Source organism: Meriones unguiculatus, chromosome 12 (assembly GCF_030254825.1).
Source record: "Meriones unguiculatus strain TT.TT164.6M chromosome 12, Bangor_MerUng_6.1, whole genome shotgun sequence".
Taxonomy (NCBI): Eukaryota; Metazoa; Chordata; class Mammalia; order Rodentia; family Muridae; genus Meriones; species Meriones unguiculatus.
Genome location: NC_083360.1, coordinates 70,391,128 through 70,411,559, shown reverse-complemented (window position 1 = coordinate 70,411,559; position 20,432 = coordinate 70,391,128). Strand labels below are relative to the sequence as shown.

The 20,432-nt window shown below is 39.6% G+C and overlaps 1 protein-coding gene across 27 annotated transcripts in view; it reads left to right on the top strand.

Moving 5' to 3' along the window:
• Window positions 1-20,432, top strand: part of Elavl2 (ELAV like RNA binding protein 2) — a 152,105-nt gene that overhangs the window by 122,553 nt on the left and 9,120 nt on the right. For 25 of the 27 annotated variants that reach the window (XM_060365857.1, XM_060365858.1, XM_060365854.1 and 22 more), the window contains 2 exons: window positions 16,510-16,663; window positions 19,615-19,840. In XM_060365857.1, the coding sequence (XP_060221840.1) occupies window positions 16,510-16,663; window positions 19,615-19,840 (380 nt within the window). The remainder of the gene's footprint in view (window positions 1-16,509; window positions 16,664-19,614; window positions 19,841-20,432) is intronic. The other 2 variants (XM_060365865.1, XM_060365866.1) reach the window with 1 other exon arrangement.

The following is a 20,432-nucleotide window of genomic DNA, read 5'->3' as shown; positions in this document are numbered from 1 at the left end:
ATGAGATTTCCTCCACATCTTTTATAGAGTGTTTCATCAAAGCCCATGCATGGTTTCTTTTTTTGCCCAGCTTTGTCCACATAGCCAGCAGAGTCCAGACCTGGTTGTCACCCTCTGGCCTTTAGTGTACCCCCTGCATCTCCCAGGTATCCAGCTGAGAATTAGATAGACATTTAAGAATTCCCAGAGCGCAGTAATTTTCCATTCTTTGAATAGATTTTCTTTGGATATTATTCTCTAGTTGCTGGAGTGGAAGCTGAGCTCTCTTATGGTCAGTCCAGATGCCACTCAGTGGACCACGGTATGTGGTAATGGTGGAATCCTCAGCTGTGAATTGAATCTGTGTTCTCGGGAGGCAGTTGATGGGTCATTCTGTTGCCCAGGTGTGCTCTCGAGGAGCACGATGGCCCTGGGAGTGGCTCCACCTATGTGTGTGAGGGCTAGCTTAGAGACAGTTTCTCTCTGTAACCAGCCTGGAGAACTTAAAGTTTTATAGCTGCCTCCACTGAAGTAAATGGGTTAGCATCCTTTTGAGTGTACCGGTCTGAAAATGAGGGGGAAGACATGAGAGTAATACTTGAACACTGGCATAGACTTAGGAAATTGCTGCTGCTGTTTCTGCTGTTCTTGTTGTTTGTATTTGTTTTATGGCATGGGGGGGTTGTTTGGGAACTTAATAAGTCATAGTTGATCAGAACTTTGAATCATTCGACCAGTGCCCTTTTAATACCTAAAAGGAAGAAGCTGTTGAAAGCACTGGAATAGCAGTCCTGTAAAATGTGGATCTGTGTGGGTTTTGGTTTTAAGCTAACAGTAAAAAGAGGGAAATCTGAATCTGACTCACATGGCCAGACAGTGCCGTCCTGAGCAGACCCTCAGCCCACCTTTCATGCCTGTTGCGGAAGTGTGTCTCAGTAGAGGCGTTCCTTGCAGCTAGCTGTAGCTGATCTGATTTCTGACTGTTTATGAACCAGGAAAGCTGGTGCTCAATTTCTTTGGCCTGTTCTGAGCACCTAGTTAGACAGAGTTAGGTGTGCTAACTTCCAGGAGTTCATGATTCCTTCTTTACCATGCTTGCTTTTTACCGCTATATTACAGGATTCTTTAAAAAGATAACTTGTGACTGAACAGTAGAAGTCTCTGAGAGGCAAATGCTTATTCTCTTTCACTGATAAATTGGAGCCCAAGTTTGTTTTTTTTTTTCCAAAGACAATAAGACAATAAATCTTGCTAGCATGTTCTTTTTTTTTTTTTTTTTCTCCATCAGTGTAAGGAATGGGGGTGGGGTTAATCCTTCCTGCTCAGGCTCTGTGGTGGCTAATGAATCTCAAGTGGCCCTCAGGTGCATGACAAGAAAAAAGCAAAACTTCACTGGGTTCTGAAAACAGATAATTCAGAAAAATAGTAGTTTCCTGTGAGTCTCTTTAGTTATCTGTATTTAAAACCTTGCTGTCTACTGCCTGTTTTATTCTTTTGGCTCTCCTTACATTCATAGAAAGGTTGTGAAGACATTGAGGGAGCCTCCCACTTTGAAAGGCTGTGGACAACATGATTTTATGATTTCACAGTTTCCCAAGGCCTGGCCAGGATGTGGGGCTCCTGGCTCGGAGGATCATGTTCAGGTGGTCTGAGTTCCTAGAAATCCTTGGAATGCTATGGACTTACTTTTACTTATGCAGTGTTGCATTTATTGGTGATTTATATTCTCATAAGTACTTTTAAGTTGCCACATGGAATTGTCTCATTCAGAAACTAACATTAGAATATTCAAGGATGACCTGGTGGCTCTGATTTTTGTGTGCTCTCCAGCAATCCTTAACACACAAGGCCCAGAGTTTGAACATTATGGATTTTAAATCTTTCTGATGAGGAATTTCCAGAACTTCTGTTGTTTCTCAGAATCACTAGGATGGAGTGGTTGACAAGACACAGATTTATAGCCACCAAGAGTTACTGATCCGATCACCAGCAGACCCAGGCCAAGAAGAACGTTACTCTAACAGCTGCCATGAGTGGCTCTTAGGCAGTGGCCTCACCTAAGAAGCCTGGGTTAGTGAGTCTTTATAATTTATGTTTGGGTATACTTATGCTTATTTCCATATACATGTTAATGCAAATAACAAAATCCCTATTGTGTCTTTTATTAAATGATATTTACAGTAGAACAGTGTGCTTTCAATGAATAAAATGCTGGATTTAATGAAGAAACAATAAATGATTTCATCCTGTATAGTCAACTCCTTTTCAGGGAATTTACAGATCACCAGGTACTTCATTAGATGTTATTCACAGATAAAAATAACATAATTTGTTGTTTATGTAATTTGTTGTTTATTTCTCTGTGATTGTTTAGGGCCCGTGCATTTAAGATCTACTTGGTGGTCAGTGTAGATGCTTACATTATAAAAGATGATTTTGTAATCCATTATAGGTTCAGATCCACCCCATTTCACAGCACAAACATACACACACATACCTCTTTTCACCTTTCCTTCATATCTTATTTTTTTACCTTTTTGCCTATGGCTTCGCTCAAATGGCAGCTTCTTCTATTATCATAGGAACCATAGCATGCTATAAATAGTTTTTGAGGAAAACATTTGCCGTCTGGAATCTTAATTTAGGACCGTTTGACCTGTAAGCTGAATGTTGTCTCACAGCAGCATGAAAGCAGTATACAGGTTTGCCAAAAGCCTGCACAAATTTGCAAAAACACAGATTTATAAGAATTTGTCACAACCAAAGAATATTTTTAGTGTTCTTTACTAAGTAGTGCCTTGAGGGAATTGTTAAGTTTGCTTTGTCTGCAAACTTCCCTGGCCCACAAAGTCAAGTGAACTGTGAAGGTGAAGGCTAAAAGTACCCCTCACCTTTGTACTTTGTTCTCTGAGTATTATAGAACATTGATCTACCAGCAGCAAAGGAGATCCTATTTGGAGGGTCAATTATAGCTAGTGAGTGTTATTGATGGTATCAATCAGTAAGACCCAAGGAAAGGGCCTGGCGCCAGATCATGCTGGATAATTAAATGCCACAGGATGGGATTCCGAAGGGTAAGTCAGGTCTGAACAGGACAATTTGTCTCAGAACAAAAAATGAAGGTGGCTTGCTCCCTTTTCACTGCCCCTTCTTCAGTTTCTGGAGATGTTCTATAAATATCTGTGATGCCATTTCTTTATTTTGTCCTGTGAAGGTTGTCATGTTTTCTACAAAACCTCTTCTTGTAAAATCCTTACAACTGCCACTGGGAAAACCTTAGGATTACAGTAATTATTTTTTGCTAAAGCAGGTTGGGAGGAATATTTAGCTCAGGTGTCTAACAGACATTTGGAGAATGGAGAATCTCATCTTTGAATGAGACAATTAGTCTTGCAAATAAGTTCATTTAAAGAAAGCTCTCCCATGGTTATTCTGTAATGTCTGATTGTGTTTCAGGTTATCCCCATAGAAACTGAATACATTTCTTAACAGTCTTATAACTTCAATCATATCTACAAAACACATGTTGGAGAACCTCCCATAGCTCCATGGGAAACACTTCATATTTTATACAAATGTCCCTCACTTGTCATGCACATGCATGTCTGTCTTCCTCACACAACTTCTCACTTTGTCACATTTAAAGGCTAAGTATTGTAGGCAAGTCCAGAATGTTTCTTGTAATTGATGTGAGTTTTCTGTTTGTTCATTTGCTTGTTGTTGTTTTAAATGGTTACACAGCTAGTACTGATTGAAGCTTCCTACAGACAGACCACCCTTGAAAGAAAATTAGTTTTGTAATTATTAGCATGAAAATGTGTGTACATGTACCCATAAATTGAGTCACAGAAGACCACATTGTTTTGTTCTGTGTAAGGCTTACTTACAATAAAGATAAGGGGCTGAGGTTATATTTAGTTTTTAAAATTTTGCATGTTTTTGTATGTGCAGATACTTACTGAATGTATATGTCAGGAAGGGACATGCACATGTCGCAGCATGCTTGTGGCAGTCCAAGGACAACTTGTAGGAGTTGGTTTGTCACTGTTCACCATATGCATTCTGGGGATTGAACTCATGTCTTTGGGTTTAACAGCAAAGTGCTTTACCTGATGAGGCATCTCACTGTCCCAGGTTGAAGATTTTAAAATAGGTATCTGAAATTGTTGGGAAAACTATTGTCATGTATTCAGATAAGTAATTTGTTAGAAAATTGTCTTTGGAAGTAGGAGATAACTTTTTAAAAAAGGTTGTGGTTGTTTTAAGGGTCTCATTATGTAGCACTGGTTGACGTGAAAATTGTTATGTAAACTAAGCCAACATTGAATTTCAAAAAAGTTCTCCTGCCTCTGGCTCCCGACTATTTGGAGTACTGAAAAGCTTGGAAGAAAGGATTATAATGTGTTTAAGAGTCTTATTATCTTAAGTACTGCAGGGGACCAGATCAAGACTAGTCTCTGAGTGAGTAGTAAAATCTGCTAATGTCAGCTAACAGCAACGTCATCATCAGGTATTGTGTAGCTCAGACTAGTTTTGAACTCATCTGTTAGCAACAGTGAATTGAATTTCTGATCTCCTGCCTTTTCCTTTCAAGTACTGAGACTTGAGGAATGTTCCACATTCCTGAATATCTAGTTTATGTGGTATCTAGTTTATGTGGTTCTAGGAATCCATGGCATCCATGGTACAGTCTCATGCACACTAGACAACCACTTAACCACCTACCTCTACCTACCAGCTATCTCTAGTCCAGGTAAATGTTGCTGCCTTCTATCACACACTATATATATGCAGTATATCCTATACACTACCCACCCTCACCCCTAGAGGGGCAACGATGAACAAATGTAAACTGTACAAAATTAAATTGAGAAAAAATTGATCGTGTAATCATGGCTGTTACTGTCTTGGACAGGAAGTATCTGTGAATAAATAAAATGTTAAATTTGTAAGCATTTTGAGTTTGTAGCATGCTCCAGCTAACTTTGCTAAATGTTGGAACAACTTAGTGAGGCAGTCTTGACCTTGACAAGGTTATTTAGTAGGGAAGATGGCATTTATTCTATATGACTGTTATTAGGATGTAAATTAAATGAATGCAGAGCAGTGGAAATGGTTGTCTTCCTGGCTTTCTAGAGGATTCTGCAGTGACTGGTGAGGTGATAGGCTTCTAAAGAATGGTATCATGCAGTGAACAAACACGAGAATCACACATAGGAAGGTCTCAGGCACAGTAGCTTTGGAACTGGGCATAACAAGGTATGCCCATAACATCACAGATAGGAATGTCGTAAGCACAGAAGCTTTGGTATGATGCCCCCTTTGTGAGAAATTTAAATCTGAAAATTAAAGAAGTGTATGTTTTCTTGTCAAGTAATCACCTTTGACAAAATAGATTGGCAGGAAGAATCTACCAGATCTAGCTGTATGTTCTACATCTGAGTGCCTTTAGCATCATTACCTTTTATGCCTGTGTAGTGGTTTGCCCTTTGGGGATCTCATCAGCAGACATGTTCACATGCTCAAAAGTAGAGCACCCCACTCTTAAAAGTAAACACAATGTTCCTGGATATTTAAAAAAAAAGAAAGAAAAAGAAATCTCTAATGTTAGGTGGGGTGATGCAAAGCTCTGTCTCTTCCTGGCAGGCATCATTACATGTTGAAGACATGGTCCCACAATGAATGTCTGAAGGATTCATGTTTTTCTGAACATTTAGCTGAACTGTTTTTTCATGTGAGATTTTCCATGCGGGATCCATCAGCCAGTCTCTGCCTATTGCCTGTGACTGTTTCATAGCTTCCTCGCTTCCTCTTAGACCTTAAGTAGAGACTGTAAAAGCTTTAGGATAGCAAATCTACCAGAGCTGGCTTGCTGTGATCTTTTTTGCTTTTGTGTACATTATCAGCCAGTACTAAATGACTTTACTTTTCAAACCCCTGGGGTAACTTATGGCAAGTGCGTAGTCTTTCTGTAACTTTCCAAGCCAGCATTGTAACTTGTTGACAGAGGAATACTAGCATTAGAGACATAAGGACATTCGTGGACTACGTTCATTATGGCCTAGGATATTTTAGGAGGTAGTTCAACTATTGAAGATGTCCTCTATCCAAGTTTCAGAATCTTGAAAGAACTCTTAAGCCATTACTGGAAAATGGCTCCCTGAGAAAGTGATGAGGACTATAAGCTAGTTTAACCCATGATGTTGTTTCCTGAGAAGCGTAACTGCCAGTTGTTTGGGCAAATATCACAACTTCTAATCATCATATGGGGGAGGTACCTTATAGGTAGCTCCTGCTCAAGTCCTTGGACTATATCCACACATCACACATGGGTGTCTACTTTGTGGGTGGTCTGTATAACAGGCATATATTTAAGAATCAATTTACGCCCCATAGGAACTTAATTCTTATAAAAGCTCCAAGAAGCAATGCTGTTGCCCTTTGCAGAAGCCCTTAGGCAGCTGATGGCAGCATTGAAGAAGCTTCACACACAAATCCTGACTACTAAATACCAAGGTCTCCTTTTAAATCTCTTGAACATTGCCATAGTGTATTTATGCTATGCACTGTGCCACATGCTGCAGTCATACTGTTGGGGAGTCACACAACATCATTAAGCAGCTGGTTGTGTAGTGACTGAGCACCAACCCATCCTTTGCACAAAAACATATATATACATACATATATATATATATACATATATATATGTGTGTGTGTGTATATGTATATATATAAAATCCTAGTCTGGGATTTGGATGTTCCTCTGTTGAATTTACTTCTTATTATTTCATTGTTGTCCTCTAATGTTATCTTTGTTTCGTATTTTGCACTTTTTAAAATTGGATATAGATATTAACAAATCTATACAGGAGAGACTAGAAAGGAGAGATATTTAATTTGTAACAATTGGTGTAAAATGGACTCATGCTCTTCTGTTAGCTCACGTAAAGATTCTGCATGACTTACATGGCGATGCACACATGCAATTCCAGTGCTTGGGAAGTTGAAGCACAAGGATTGTAAGCATAAGGCTAGCCTGGGCTACATAGCAAGATCCCTGCCCTCCTCCACCCCTCTTAATTCCCCCCCCCAAAGGATTCTGGATGATGCCACTGTTTGTGGGAAGGCAGTTTACTTCCTTACATGTAACTAGGTTTCTGTCTGCTACCATCTTATGAAATGTGTGTAGTAGTCAAGCCGGAACTTAAGTAATTACAGTGGATTTTGGCAATATCATATTTATGTAATGTTTGAATTGTTGTCCTCTTAAAGCATCAAGTTGTCTTCTCTCTGTCTTCTCATCTGTCCTCAAAGCTAATAGTAGTACTTGAGCTTTTCTGCCATCAATTGGAGATGGCATTATTGGTTTCATTTTTACTTGCTTTTTACATCAGAAATACCTTAAGAGCTTGGAAGACATTACGTTCTGTTGTGTCTCAGGACTGTTTTTGTCACATCCACTGTGTTTGTTATTACTAACATGAAAGGTCTTTATTAAGCTATTTGCCTCCTATAGCCAAGGAGAAACAATGGTAAAAGGACCAGAATTGTATACCAGCTGTCATACCTGAGAAAATAGAAATATGTCCCTCGCCACAGCCTATTTGGACCCTGTTTTTAATTGTCATTGGTGGATTGGCTCAACCTAGCTGCTTGGTGTCATGTTCTGAGGCTAAGTGTATGCCGTATCTAAAAGAAAGCACATTTGTCAATTCTGCAGTTGCTAGTTTACTTGGCACACACTTAAATATAGTGTACTTTAGTTCTTTTTTGGCCATTCAGTGTTCTCAGTATTATCCTTAAGAGTGTCTTGTGATCAGTTATTCTAATTCTTAGCATCATCTTTATGTTGGTGCTAAGGTCAATTGCCTTGGCTTTTTAAAACTCAATGAAATTTGAAATTGCTGTAAGGCTGAGTATGCTCCGTAGTGTAAACAACCGGTTGTCTTTCTTTTAAATGGTGTATGGTTTTCAAAAGAGGCAGAAACACTTAATATAGGAGAGCTTGTGTTGTAGGTATATTTCAATTGGTGTAAATTGATGTAATGTCAAGATTCTTCATTTTTCTCTTTTTATTCTGCTGGCCTATCTCCAAAATTAGATTTTTCCCTTACACATAACCTAAATAAATCTTGAACATTAGTAGTAGGAGAAAGAAATTCTGTACTTGTACTAACCAAGGCATTTACTTTGATTTGTTTTATATTTTTCTAAAACCCTGTAAGCAGGGCAGTGATGGTTCATACCTTTAATTCCAGCACTGGGGAGGCAGAGGTAGGATCTCTGTGAGTTAGAGGCCAGCCAGAGGGAGTTCCAGAATAACCAAAGCTACACACAGAGAAACCCTGTTTTAAAAAATTAATCAAAAGCCGGGCGTGGTGGCACACGCCTGTAATTGTAGCACTCAGGGAGGCAGAGGCAGGCAGATCACTGTATGAGGCTAGCCTAGTCTACAAAGTGAGTCCTGAATAGCCAGTGCTACACAGCGAAACCCTGTCTCAAACAAACAAACCAATAAACCAATAAACCAATCAATATGCTTTAAAATGTCTTGTTATTCTTAGTCATTATTCTGTATGTGTGCATACACATAGAGATGGAGACAGAAGGGAAGTGTGTTCTCCCTCTCTGCCTTTATGTGGATTACAGTGATCGCATCAGACTTGCGTGACACATGTTTACACACTGAGCCCTCTCAGCCATCCATATTTCATAGTTCTTAATATGTATACAAGAGGATATTTTAATTTATCAAAAAGTTCCATAGCTTCTTACAGTGTCTCGTCAGGTATCTCGGCAAGAGCTGTTCATGTTCTCAGTGACTGCCATTTCACTAGTTGTTCGTGAGTTCAAATGCCGTGTTTGAACAAATAGTACAATGAAAAATAATGCACCGATAGAAAAGTCACATCTCTGCATGGAATACCTGCTTCTCTTCTCTGTGCCTTTGGACAAGCTGCTTTGTTGTTGTTGTTGTTGTCATTGTTTTTCCTCAGACAGGGTTTCTCTGTGTAACCCTGCCTGTCCTGGAACTCATCCTGCAGACCAGGATGGCCTCAAATTCACACAGAGCCATCTGCCTCTGTCTCCTGAGTGGTGGGATTAAAGGTTTAAAGGTGTGTGTGTGCTGCTGTTGCTGCTGCTGCCACCACCACCCAGTGCACAGTTGCCTTTCTAAAGAAATTGAGTTAAATGATATCTGTTGTCTTTCTATTTCAAAATTAAGCCCCACTCCCACCCCAACTCTACTAGTACCATATCATCCTGTTGAAAATTGTTTACTTCAGGGATTTAAATCCTCAATTTAATAGCAAAAACTTCCTGTTAAACACGTTTAATAGCATTGTCAGTCTCTTCTGTTGATAACACTTATTTTGAACTTTCGGCATTCCATATCAGATTTGTGGCTTGTCCTAATTTTTAAGCAAAGTTCTCTAAACTCTCCAATTTTAGTACATGATCATCACATACCATCTTCATCACAATAAATGTGTGGTTGATACCAATGTAGGCAAAGTAGTGTGATGGCTATTTCCTTATTGCAAGGAGTGATGTCACTAACAAGACAGGATAATAGTAGGCATAGCCTATTTCAGTCCGAGTATAAGAGCAGCACAACCGGTAACTGAAGTTACAGTAAAGAGTCATGGGATTCAGACTACAGTGGACAGGACTGACAATCGTTGGCATCATGGAGAAGTAGAATAAATGATGTCTGCAAGAAGCTGGAAATGACTGACATATAGGTGAGTTAGAGCAGAAGCCATTATTTTACAGAGGAGGAAGCCTAAGGAAACTGTAGGTTATTTGAATTTGTATAGAAAAAGTGGGTAGTCCTCTGGGCTTAAAGGTCCAAGAAATTTTAGGTTACTCTAAAAGCAATAGAGAGCACACCAGAATTTTAAACAGAATAATATCATCAAAGTATTCCAAGGTATCTCTGAACTCAGTTGAGTTTAAGCAGTTGTTATTAGTCAAAATATTGAACAAATCTATTTGAAGTAAAACTTAAATTTCTGTCCCCCCCCACCACCACACATACACACACACACACACACACACACACACACACACACACTGGTTGTGTTTTCTAATTTCTGTATCTTGGAACAGCAAAGGTAGGTACACTAAAGTGTAAACTTTCATAAGCCTTTTACTAGAAGTTACTGCTTCCTTTAGCAATGGCATCTTTGCTGGCGCCAATCTTTATTCTGCTCTCTCCTCTCAGCCTTTCTCATTCGCTACGCATGGGAAAGCATGCCTTTTCTGAAAATGTAATCTAGGCCTGTGATATGCATGTGGCTTGACATGTTTTCAGACTTGCTCCTGGTAGGTTTTTGCATTTGGAAACTGATCAAAGCACACCTCTTCCCTTTGGGTACATTATAAGGTCTGTGGCCTCAGTTGTGTTCTGAGCCCCTCAGGAGGAAGCTATGCGGCAGCCAGCTGTGCAGCCATGATGCTGTTATAGGACCTTTGCTTCTACTTCACTGCGAGCCAGCTTGTATTTAGTGGTAGTCACTTTTTCATATAGTCCCAATCAGGCTTTCACTTTATGGTATGAATAGCAATTAACTTGCAGTGTAAACGGGCATAATTATGACCTTTCCCACTTTTTTTCAGTTAGAAGAAAATTAATAAGGCTTTAAAAAAAAGTCAAAAGTGGCAAGTATCTAATTTTCAAGTTTAATGTTTGTAGTTCTGGGTCAGTAGTTGACAAATGATAAAAGTTGTTCATTGGTGATCTTGTCAGTGGGTGATATTTCAGATGTTCATAGTTTAAAAAGAAACTGATTGCTGTATTCATTTGTGGATCATACCACTTTAATTTGTCAGTATTAAAGTCACTTTTCTGATGTTCCCATTCATGGATTGGAGACAGGGCAATAGTGCTCCTAGATAGAATTCTTTCAGATGGGCTTCTGTGGAATGTAATAATCTTCTAAGATACTAAGCTTCACATTTAAGGAAGTACCAGTTCTTAACTGTAAGATAGTAAAAATTCTTTTTTATTTTGATTAACTTGTTTTGCTCGCCACTCTTAGTGTATGTGTTACTCATCTTTGCATACTTAATTTCTAATTAGTTTTGGCTGATGATGAAGAAATGGGTTTTTAATGACAAAGAATACAGTGTGTTTCAGAGTACTTCATTTTTGAGATCTAATTACTTTTTTAAGTTTGGGGTTGGTTTTTTGGGTTTTGTTTGTTTGTTTGTTTGTTTGTTTGTTTTTGTTTTTCTCTGTCCGGTATCTCATTTGTGAACAGCATTTTGGAAAGCCATTGGCTAGAGGGTCTCTTTGCCTGCTGCTTCTCACTCCCTCCTCCTTCCCTTAAGTAGCCTCAGTATTGCTTGTCTTGGTTTATTATATCACTTGTAGGCTTGTGAGAACTTCCAGAATAAACCTGAGTTTTAAATTGCTGTCTTGGAAGCAGATTGGTGTTCAGTTTTTGTACTCCCTGTATCATCTTTAAATATTTAAATTGCAGACGCTCTGGCTGCCTCTTAAATTAGATCTTTCTCTTAGTAGTTTTGACATTTCATAACCTTGCTCCTCAGGCATTAAATATTCACCTGTTTAAATGGCAGTGAAAATTTAAAACCAAACCCATATATTAATCCAGTGACTGTAGATTGGAGATCAGCTCACATTTGCTGAAGGAAGAAGCTATTGGCCCCACAAGGACACGTAGTAGAGATTCATTGTATTGAAGTATTCCTAGTGCAGAATTTATCATGTAAAGAAAATCCTCTTGCGTCTTCTCTGAGGGAATTTAGTGTTAAAGACCCACAGGGTATTTAATATTTGGAAGATGGAGACAGCCCCAGTGTGGTTTTCAAGGTGAGTGTTGATGCAAGGCTCCAAAGCCACAGCAAAATCAAGAGTGGTAACCATTGCTGGTAAATACTGGGGAGAGAAAGACTGAGCTGATAGCTGATTTAAATCTCTAAGGTGCACATCCTCATCCCTCTCCTGGGCTTCCCACTGTAGTCTAGAGTGTACTTTGTGTTTATAATCCTCTGAGATAGAAAAACTGTTTTCCTTTTCTTGGAAGACAGGATGTTTTTGACAGTGATATTCCTGACCAAGTAGAGGAAAGGGGGCTGCTTTAATTCCAAGAAACTTTAAGGCATAGGATGGAACCTGGTGCATTATGGGAGAAAGGTTGGCACAGGTGCCCTTCCTGGAAATTCCTGGCGGTAGTGTTCTGCGGATTAGAGTATAATAAAATTTGTTTTAATTATGTGCAGTCTCTGCTGTTAATCTTGGCTACTGACCACTATTCTTAGGAAAAGCTACTTTGAAATACATTAATGCATGGATATAAAAACAACTTGATTTAGTGACATCTTTTCTGTAATCATTGCTTACTTTGTATATGTGCTTTAGGAAATAGTCTAGAGTTACTTAAAAATTTTGAACTCTTACAAGTAAATTGAGAAGCTAGTTCCCATATTGTTATACTGTGGAAAGAAAGCTGGACCAGGAGAAAAAGGCACAGTGCCAAGAGCAGTTGATGAATCCAGAACTCGGCATCAGCTGTGCATGACCTTGGGCGTGGGATTTGTCTTGTTTTCCTCTTCTGCCAGTCATAATTTCCATTTGTGTTTGTCCTTCCTGCCACACAAGATAGTTGACAACACAAAAAGAAAACTCTGTTATGCTTGATAAGTGGAAAAAACCTAAGCCTGAACGTGATTTTGTTAAGGAGTATTTGTTACGACCATGGGCTTTTGTGTAGTCCCTCATCTCTGTTCTGGAAACCAGTTCTTTGACAGCATTATAGGGAAACATTGTTTTAAGATTTGTCTTACAGCTTTTTAAAACATGACTGGGAGTTAAGGAAATAATGTGAATTTAAGTTTGTATATTAAGCCTGGTATGAATGTTCACACCTCTCAAACCAAGCACCCATAAGGCTGAGATAGGAGGATTGCCCCAAGTCTGAGGCCAGCCTAGACTGTATAGTGAGTTCCAGGCTAGCCCAAGCTAAAGAGTGAATTTCTATCTCAAAAGCCAGACCAAACAATGACAAAAGCAAGTAAGCAAACAAAAGAGTGGATATTGAGGGGAGGGCAACTGATCCCAGTATGCTTTCAGTTTTTACATAATCACTAAATATAAGCCCTTTATTCTAAATATATTTCAGGATAACTTAAAACACCTCACCCACACATGTCTGAAATGTACAAAGCAGTGAATGTCACTGCATGAGTAAATGACTCTGGAAAGCTGTGATGGACTCAGTTACTTTAAACTTAATTATGTAGGTCTTTCTTGACATAGAGAGCATTTAGAGGTGAGTAATATTTATAACACAGCCACCCTAATTTTTTGACTCTTAAGAATGCCATGCATGCTGAAAAGTACTTATTTATTCCTAAGAACCACATTTAAAAAGGTAAAATTACGTGGTTTATAAGGTATAATAGGATTGAGGAGTTTGTCCCAAGTTCACAGGGACTGTAATGAATTGAACCTATCTTTGAACACAGGCTCACTGATTGGAGAATTGTCACCTTTCACCACTGTGACACTCCCTGCCTATGCTAAGATTGAGCCTCCTGCCTTCTTCTCGTTGCTACATCAGTCATTGAGAACGTATGAATGCTTATGCTTGCCCTGTAGCCCACGGCAAAGTGGCTCTTTCACAAAGACAGCACTTGAGTCACGTGGTTCAGAGCAGGGTGGCTGCTGACTGGCTCCCAGCTACAGAAATAAAGCCATGAAATCCTCGATATAGAAGTGGGCCAAGTGCTGGATTGTGTAGCTTCCTTGGATGATTGCAGAGCAGTCTAGAGAAGAGCCTTGGTATTCATATATTCATACCACTGCCTTCAAGAATACTTTGGTGGCTGTGGGATCGTAGGTAGAAACCCAAGTCTAGATTTTTTGCTTATATTATTTTGATTACTTCAAAATTTCCTCCTTTTTGTAATTTGTACTCATAAGTCTTCATTAATAAGTGGCTTGGTATAGAGAGTAAAGAGTGTATGTGAAATTTTTTCTTTTTATTTTTTTGCTACTGTCCCAGATTCCTTGTGTAAGACAGGACAATGTGATGTGGCTTTCAAATAAACCCTTGGAACAGTATCTGTATTTCCACGTGTTAGTGAACAAACAGATTGAAAAAGCATTAAATATCAGCCCTATTGGAGGAGATTCCAAAAGAACTTCATAAATTAACTTGACCCAAGGACCAAATATATCAGGGCACAGGGGTCTTTTATGAGACTGTTTCCCCAACCAAGGACAGTGTATGGAAATAACCTAGAACCCCTGCTCAGATATAACCCATGGTAGCTCAGTATCCAAGTGGTTACCCTAGTAAGTAGCACAGGGACTATTTCTGACATGAACTCAATGGCTGGCTCTTCAACAGCCCCCCCCTCCCGAGGGAGGAGCAGTCTTGCTAGGCCACAGAAGAGGACATTACAGCCAGTCCTGAAGAGACCCGATAATCTAGGATCAGATGGAAGGGGACGAGGTCCTCCTCTGTCAGTGGACTTGGAGAGGGGGAGGGAGTGTGGGATTGGGAGGGAATGAGGGAGGGGGCTACGGCTGGGATACAAAGTAAATAACCTGTGATTAATATAAAAAAATGAAAATTACTATAAAAAATAACTTGAAACCTGGCCTGTGTTTTACTTCCTAGAAAATTCTTTAAAAAGTAATAAAGATCTGCAGGCATAAACAAAGTTTGATGCTTTAGTTTTTAAATTATTAGTTTTAATGAAAGATCCTAAGTTGTAGTCATGAACATGATTAAAGATGGTTACTGCTATGGAACATGACCAGGCAGAAGTAATCATGTTATGCTAGTCTAGTAAGTTAATCCCAGAGGTAGATGTGTTGACCATTTTTATAAATGATAAAGAAGACAGGCTGTGTTGCAAAATGTCTGTCCCTGCAGTTGGCCAGTCCTGAAGAGATCACAGGCAAACCACAGGGAGTATGATTGGAAATCTCTCAGGGGGACCCATGGCTGTCTAAGTAATGTTTGTATGACAGGTCCAAATCACGTTTGAATTTCAACTTGGGTAAGATATCTAGATGAGATGATGGACTGTGCAACAAATGCTGTGGTCCAGTTTGTTGTTGTGGACTCAACGTGATCAATGAGGTATTAGATAGGCTTTATTTATTACATAATTTTGCATTGATCACATGCTAGACATTGGCTAAACATTGACGATCCAGCAATGAGCAAGACTTAAATAAATAGTAATGGTTATAAACTAATGCAGACTTTTTATCTTCCGTCTTGTGCAATTTGGGATTCTTTAACTGAATTTTTTTAGGGGTCAGAGGAGCAGAAAGATTGTAAGAACCAGAGGAGCTGGAAAACTTCAGGGAAACTGTTTTCCAGGTACCACAGGGCTGATAGTACATAAGAACTCACAGATCATAGAGACTGACAACATGAACAAGACCCTTACAAGCTCAAGCCAGACAAAATCCCAACATGAAGAATGGGAAATAATTGATACCTGCTGGGGGCAAGAAAATCAGTTTTATACAATGGAGTGACACCGGGCTTATCAATCTCACTCAGGACTATTGACCAATATAAAAAGGACTCCATGCTTTTATATGTGGAGTTACTATTTCCTGTTGTTCTTACTTTGGTGCATTTTGTTTGGTTGGTTTGTTTTGAGAAAGAAATAACATGAAGTTAGGTGAGTAGGGAAGGGTGCAAGACTGATGAAAATATAATGTATAAAAAAATAAAAGTACACCAGGTATGCTGGTGCACGCCTGTAATCCCAGCACCAAGGGAGGCAGAGGCAGGCGGATCGCTATGAGATTGAGGCCAGACTGGGTCTACAAACCAGTCCAGGACAGCCAAGGCTACACAGAGAAACCCTGTCTGGAAAAGACAAAACAAAGAAAAAAATAAATAAAAATGTATTTTTAAAAAGGAGACTTTTTGAAAGAACATTAAATAGCAGATAAAGTCACTGAAAACACTTGGGATCTAGAACTGAAGGCTATGAAAACTTAGACAGTAGACAAAGAGGGTTATGATTCCTTACACTATTTAAATCTCTAGAAGTTTGTGAGAGAGTGGGATTGACACAAATTATAAGAGAGCATCACTGATAACAGCTACATGTTTTAAAATGTTTCGAAATGGACACCACCATCTCCAGAGATTGTAGAGGTTGAAAAATAAGTCATAAAATGTATCTGATGACTTCAGAATATATAAACTTATAATGCTAGCTCCCTAGTCTTTTCTCTCTTGGTTGGCCCCACTGAGGACAACCTACTTCGTTCCATTAGTGTGCCATGCTGTGTGTATCCCTGATTTCTTTTGAGACCTTACGGATAACTTAGGAGCAAATCTTCTCTCCTCTTCACACAGAAATGGTGTTTCCCTTTTATTTAAACCCCTACCCACGGTGAACAATCAGCATCCATTTGTATTAAGGGCAGTGTTTGCTCTCTAGCCCTTATGGAACAATTATTGAGTTTTCTGAAAGGAGTTAGTATACCAGTGTGCTTAACCTTATTCCCTTTTTCAGGTTTCCTATGCTCGCCCAAGTTCAGCTTCTATCAGAGATGCAAACTTATATGTCAGTGGGCTTCCAAAAACGATGACCCAGAAGGAGCTGGAACAGCTGTTCTCCCAGTACGGGCGCATCATCACTTCCCGCATTCTTGTCGACCAGGTCACTGGTAAGTAAGCAGTGGTTCTGGACAGTCTTGTGCTCCCCGGCGGGAAGACTGTGAAATATTCTGTCTTCTCACACAGCATTCTTGCCTCTAGAACACATCAAAGGTATATGTGGGCCAGAAAATGCAATTTTCTGCTGGAATTGTTCATAAATATGCATGGACAGAAATAGATTGTGGAGTAGAGTGAGCGAGCTTGAGTCATTTCCACCCTGAAGGTGCGGGTTTGAAGCCTGTTTCATGGCTTGTAATAAATTTATAGATGCTATAATCTTCATTTTCAAGCCTCTGTGTGAAAAAAGCCCCTATCCTCCTTATAAACAATCTTATTTTTGTGAAAAGCAAAATTTACTGCAGCAGTATGCAGCTGGTTTTCTGAACAAGGATGAGGCTGAATCCACTCTGGTAATTGCTGTGAAGGCAGTTTTCCAGGGCTCTGCTGTGCCGTAGAGGCATACGTAAGAGGATGAAATTTTTGAGTGGTAGCAATTTGTTATGTGCCTAATGTAACGTTTGACCAAATGAAATGAGAATAAAATGTTCATTAGAACTTTGTACATAAGGAGCACTTCAGACAACACTATTAGCTAATGGAAAGCTGGTGGGTAAGGATTGGATTACAGATTTTTTAAATAAGGTACATATACATTTTTTTTTCTCTATTGTAAAAGTGGATACTTGTCCTTTTCAGAACATTTTAAAACTGGAGAAAGATGGAAAGGAGGAAGCAGAAAGTTACCTGGAGTGCCTTATTTCCAAGCCAGCCGTATTGTGATATTGTGTATTACCACGTGTGAATTTTTATTGTAAAGAAAGGAGCAGATTAACCCTAGAATAAAATCGGGCCACATTTTTAATCTTCAACTGTAGATCAGTTCAGTTGCTGTGAATTTGATCAGAGCAGTCTATGCTTTTCCATTCTGCGCTGTTAATTGCATTCACAGGCTTCTGGGTAGAAAAGCAACGATGTGTGCACTTGCCTGGGAGAATGGCCTGTAGATTGTGCTGCCATGAAAAAGCCTGAGTGTGTAAGACAGTCTAGCTACTGTAGCTATCCCATAATCCTCCTGATGCATTCTGCACACAGATATATTACACATAGTTTGTAAATGGGGCTAAATAGAAATCCAAGCATAACAAATCAAACAAAACTTCTTCTGAGCAACAGAAATGCCTTTTTGTTCATAGTGTTGATTCTCTGTTTTTAAGAATTTGTTTTTAATGAGATATATTGGTGGATTGAGAGTAGGTTTCATCTGTGACATAGAAATTGTGTCTTCCCTTTAATTATGGCTGTTCCAGAGCTTGACGGATGACAGGGGAACAGACTTCGTATTTCCTGAGTAAGGCCCATACCTCTGGTATCAGCAGCCTGCTGGAACTTTGCTAGAATTATAAATTGTGGGGTCGTACCCCAAATACACTCAATCCTGAGGGATAGACATTATACACCCCCACCTCCCCCCCACCAACACACACTTTAAGTAGTCCCACCTGTATGGACACCATATTTTACTATGTGCTTTCCTAAAGAAGCAGCCAATAATTTTGGTATTTTATTTTCCTTTTCTTTCTATGCGTGCGTGTTTTTTTTTTAAACCTTTCTTTCTTTTTTTCTATTTTTTGAAATTCAAGTTCGCACTCTGTGACCAGGCTGGCATCTCACACCAGTAGCAAACCTCCTTCTTCAGCCTGCCGAGTGATGGAAATATTCTAGCTGGAATGTTAGTTCTTAATAGGAGCTAGTAGACGGATGAAAGGGAAAAGATATGTTTGCAATCATTTGTTCTTCATACTTAAAACTTTCAAGAAAAACATACATTTTCCCTTAAGTGGAAGAAAATGATCAGCAGCATTGGCATTCCGCCATCAAGTGTTTTGTGTGTACAGGACATGAAGTGGCAGATTATGCATACATAGACAATATGCCTTCCCTACCTTAGAAAATTCTGAGCCTTATACAGACTTAGTTGTAAGGCAAATAGACCCTGCTCTCCCCATTTCCTTTTGAAGTTGCTCTAAGTCACGATGGTCTAGGTTTTCTCAGTAGCCCCTCTTGTATTCATTGGCCCACTTTGAGTGTTCTATACTTTGCTACCTACTAGTCCAAAACCTGATCCTGTGAGAACCTGGTTGGTTGCCAAGAAGGCATTTCTCTACAGCTGCTTACCTTGTCTGCACACCTGCCTGGGACAGTTACATGCAGTGAGCTGAGATCCACACTACTGTTTCTAGCAAGACTGGAGAAGCCTTATTCATGCCCTTCTTTGTTGTTGTTGTCAAAAGCAGACAGGGAATGGCTTTCCACAGTTAAGAGGAATGTTGGAGGTGCTAGGAAGCTTGCAGTTTTAGTGACTTAACTTTTAGTCCATGCAGCATTACTTCTGTAATAAAGCTAAAGACAAGCATGGGAGAGTTTTAGATAGCATGAAGACCTACTTCAGATTATGTTTTCTTGAGAGACCGTCATGCTATATGATATGATTAAGATGAGTGTATCACCTAGAATTTTAGTTGAGCTGTATCTGCTCTGGAGATTTTTTTAGCAAATGCCTGGTGGTGGCCTTATTCCAAGGGAAGGGGTTGCCTGTATGATAGCCTGCTTCGAAAAGTGGAACTCGGACACACAGTCGGTATTACTACAGAGAGTTGGCAGGAGGAAATGTAGGGGAAGAAAGCATCGGCTTATGTACTTTGTTGGTTTCCCGACAAGCACATGATAGATAGTGAGACCTCACATTGTATAGGTCATTTTGTGCATTTAAAAAAGGTGGAAAATTGAGATTCTAAATTGAATTGCTAAGGTAAAATTTTCTTCCTGATGTGATTTTTGTGGCAAATGTTATATGTGAGTGAAAAGATGTTCATGAGAAGGAAAAATTAATTTATCCTTTCTTCTCTTCTTCCCCTCTCCTGCTCCCTTTTCCCCAAATCTTTACTTAAATCTACCTTAGGCATATCAAGGGGTGTAGGGTTTATTCGATTTGACAAGCGGATTGAGGCAGAAGAAGCTATCAAAGGCCTAAATGGCCAGAAACCTCCTGGTGCCACAGAGCCAATCACTGTAAAGTTTGCTAATAATCCAAGCCAAAAAACCAATCAGGCCATCCTTTCCCAGCTGTACCAGTCTCCAAACAGAAGGTACCCAGGACCGCTAGCTCAGCAGGCACAGCGTTTTAGGTAAGTCTGGTCTAGTTCTCATGCCCAGCTACTAAACTGGAGGAGAATGTGCAGGTTTACTGTCAAGTAATTGTATCAACAAGATTTCTGCTTTGAGTTTGTCATTATTGTTGTTTTCCTTCCTTTTCTCCCCTTTAATGGGCATAGAGAAAACATATGTGGGGAAATAGCTACTCTTGCTATTACTGAAGGTGAGACTGAAGGTGAGGGCAATTAACCGTAAGAACAGTTCTCCTCAAGGACTGACTCTGCCTCCAAGAGACATTTGGCAAAGTGTAGTCACTCGTGATGGCATAATATGGGTGGAGACGTGACTCACATCCAGTGAGTAGAGTCCAGGGATGCTGTTGAGCATCCTGAGGCATACAGGATACCCAGCAGCCACAGGTTGCTGGGCCCACAGCACAGCTTGAGAAAAGCAAACCTGCCTACAGACTGAGGTCTGGTGTGCTGTTTCCTTGCAAAGAATGTATTTTTGTGTTTGAGTTGTGAAGTTGAGCTCTTTCACTTAGCTTTGCTGTCTGATACAGACATGGTTAAAGCTATGTGACAAATATGAATGCCTTAAGTGGCCCCTCTCTCTCTCTCCTTT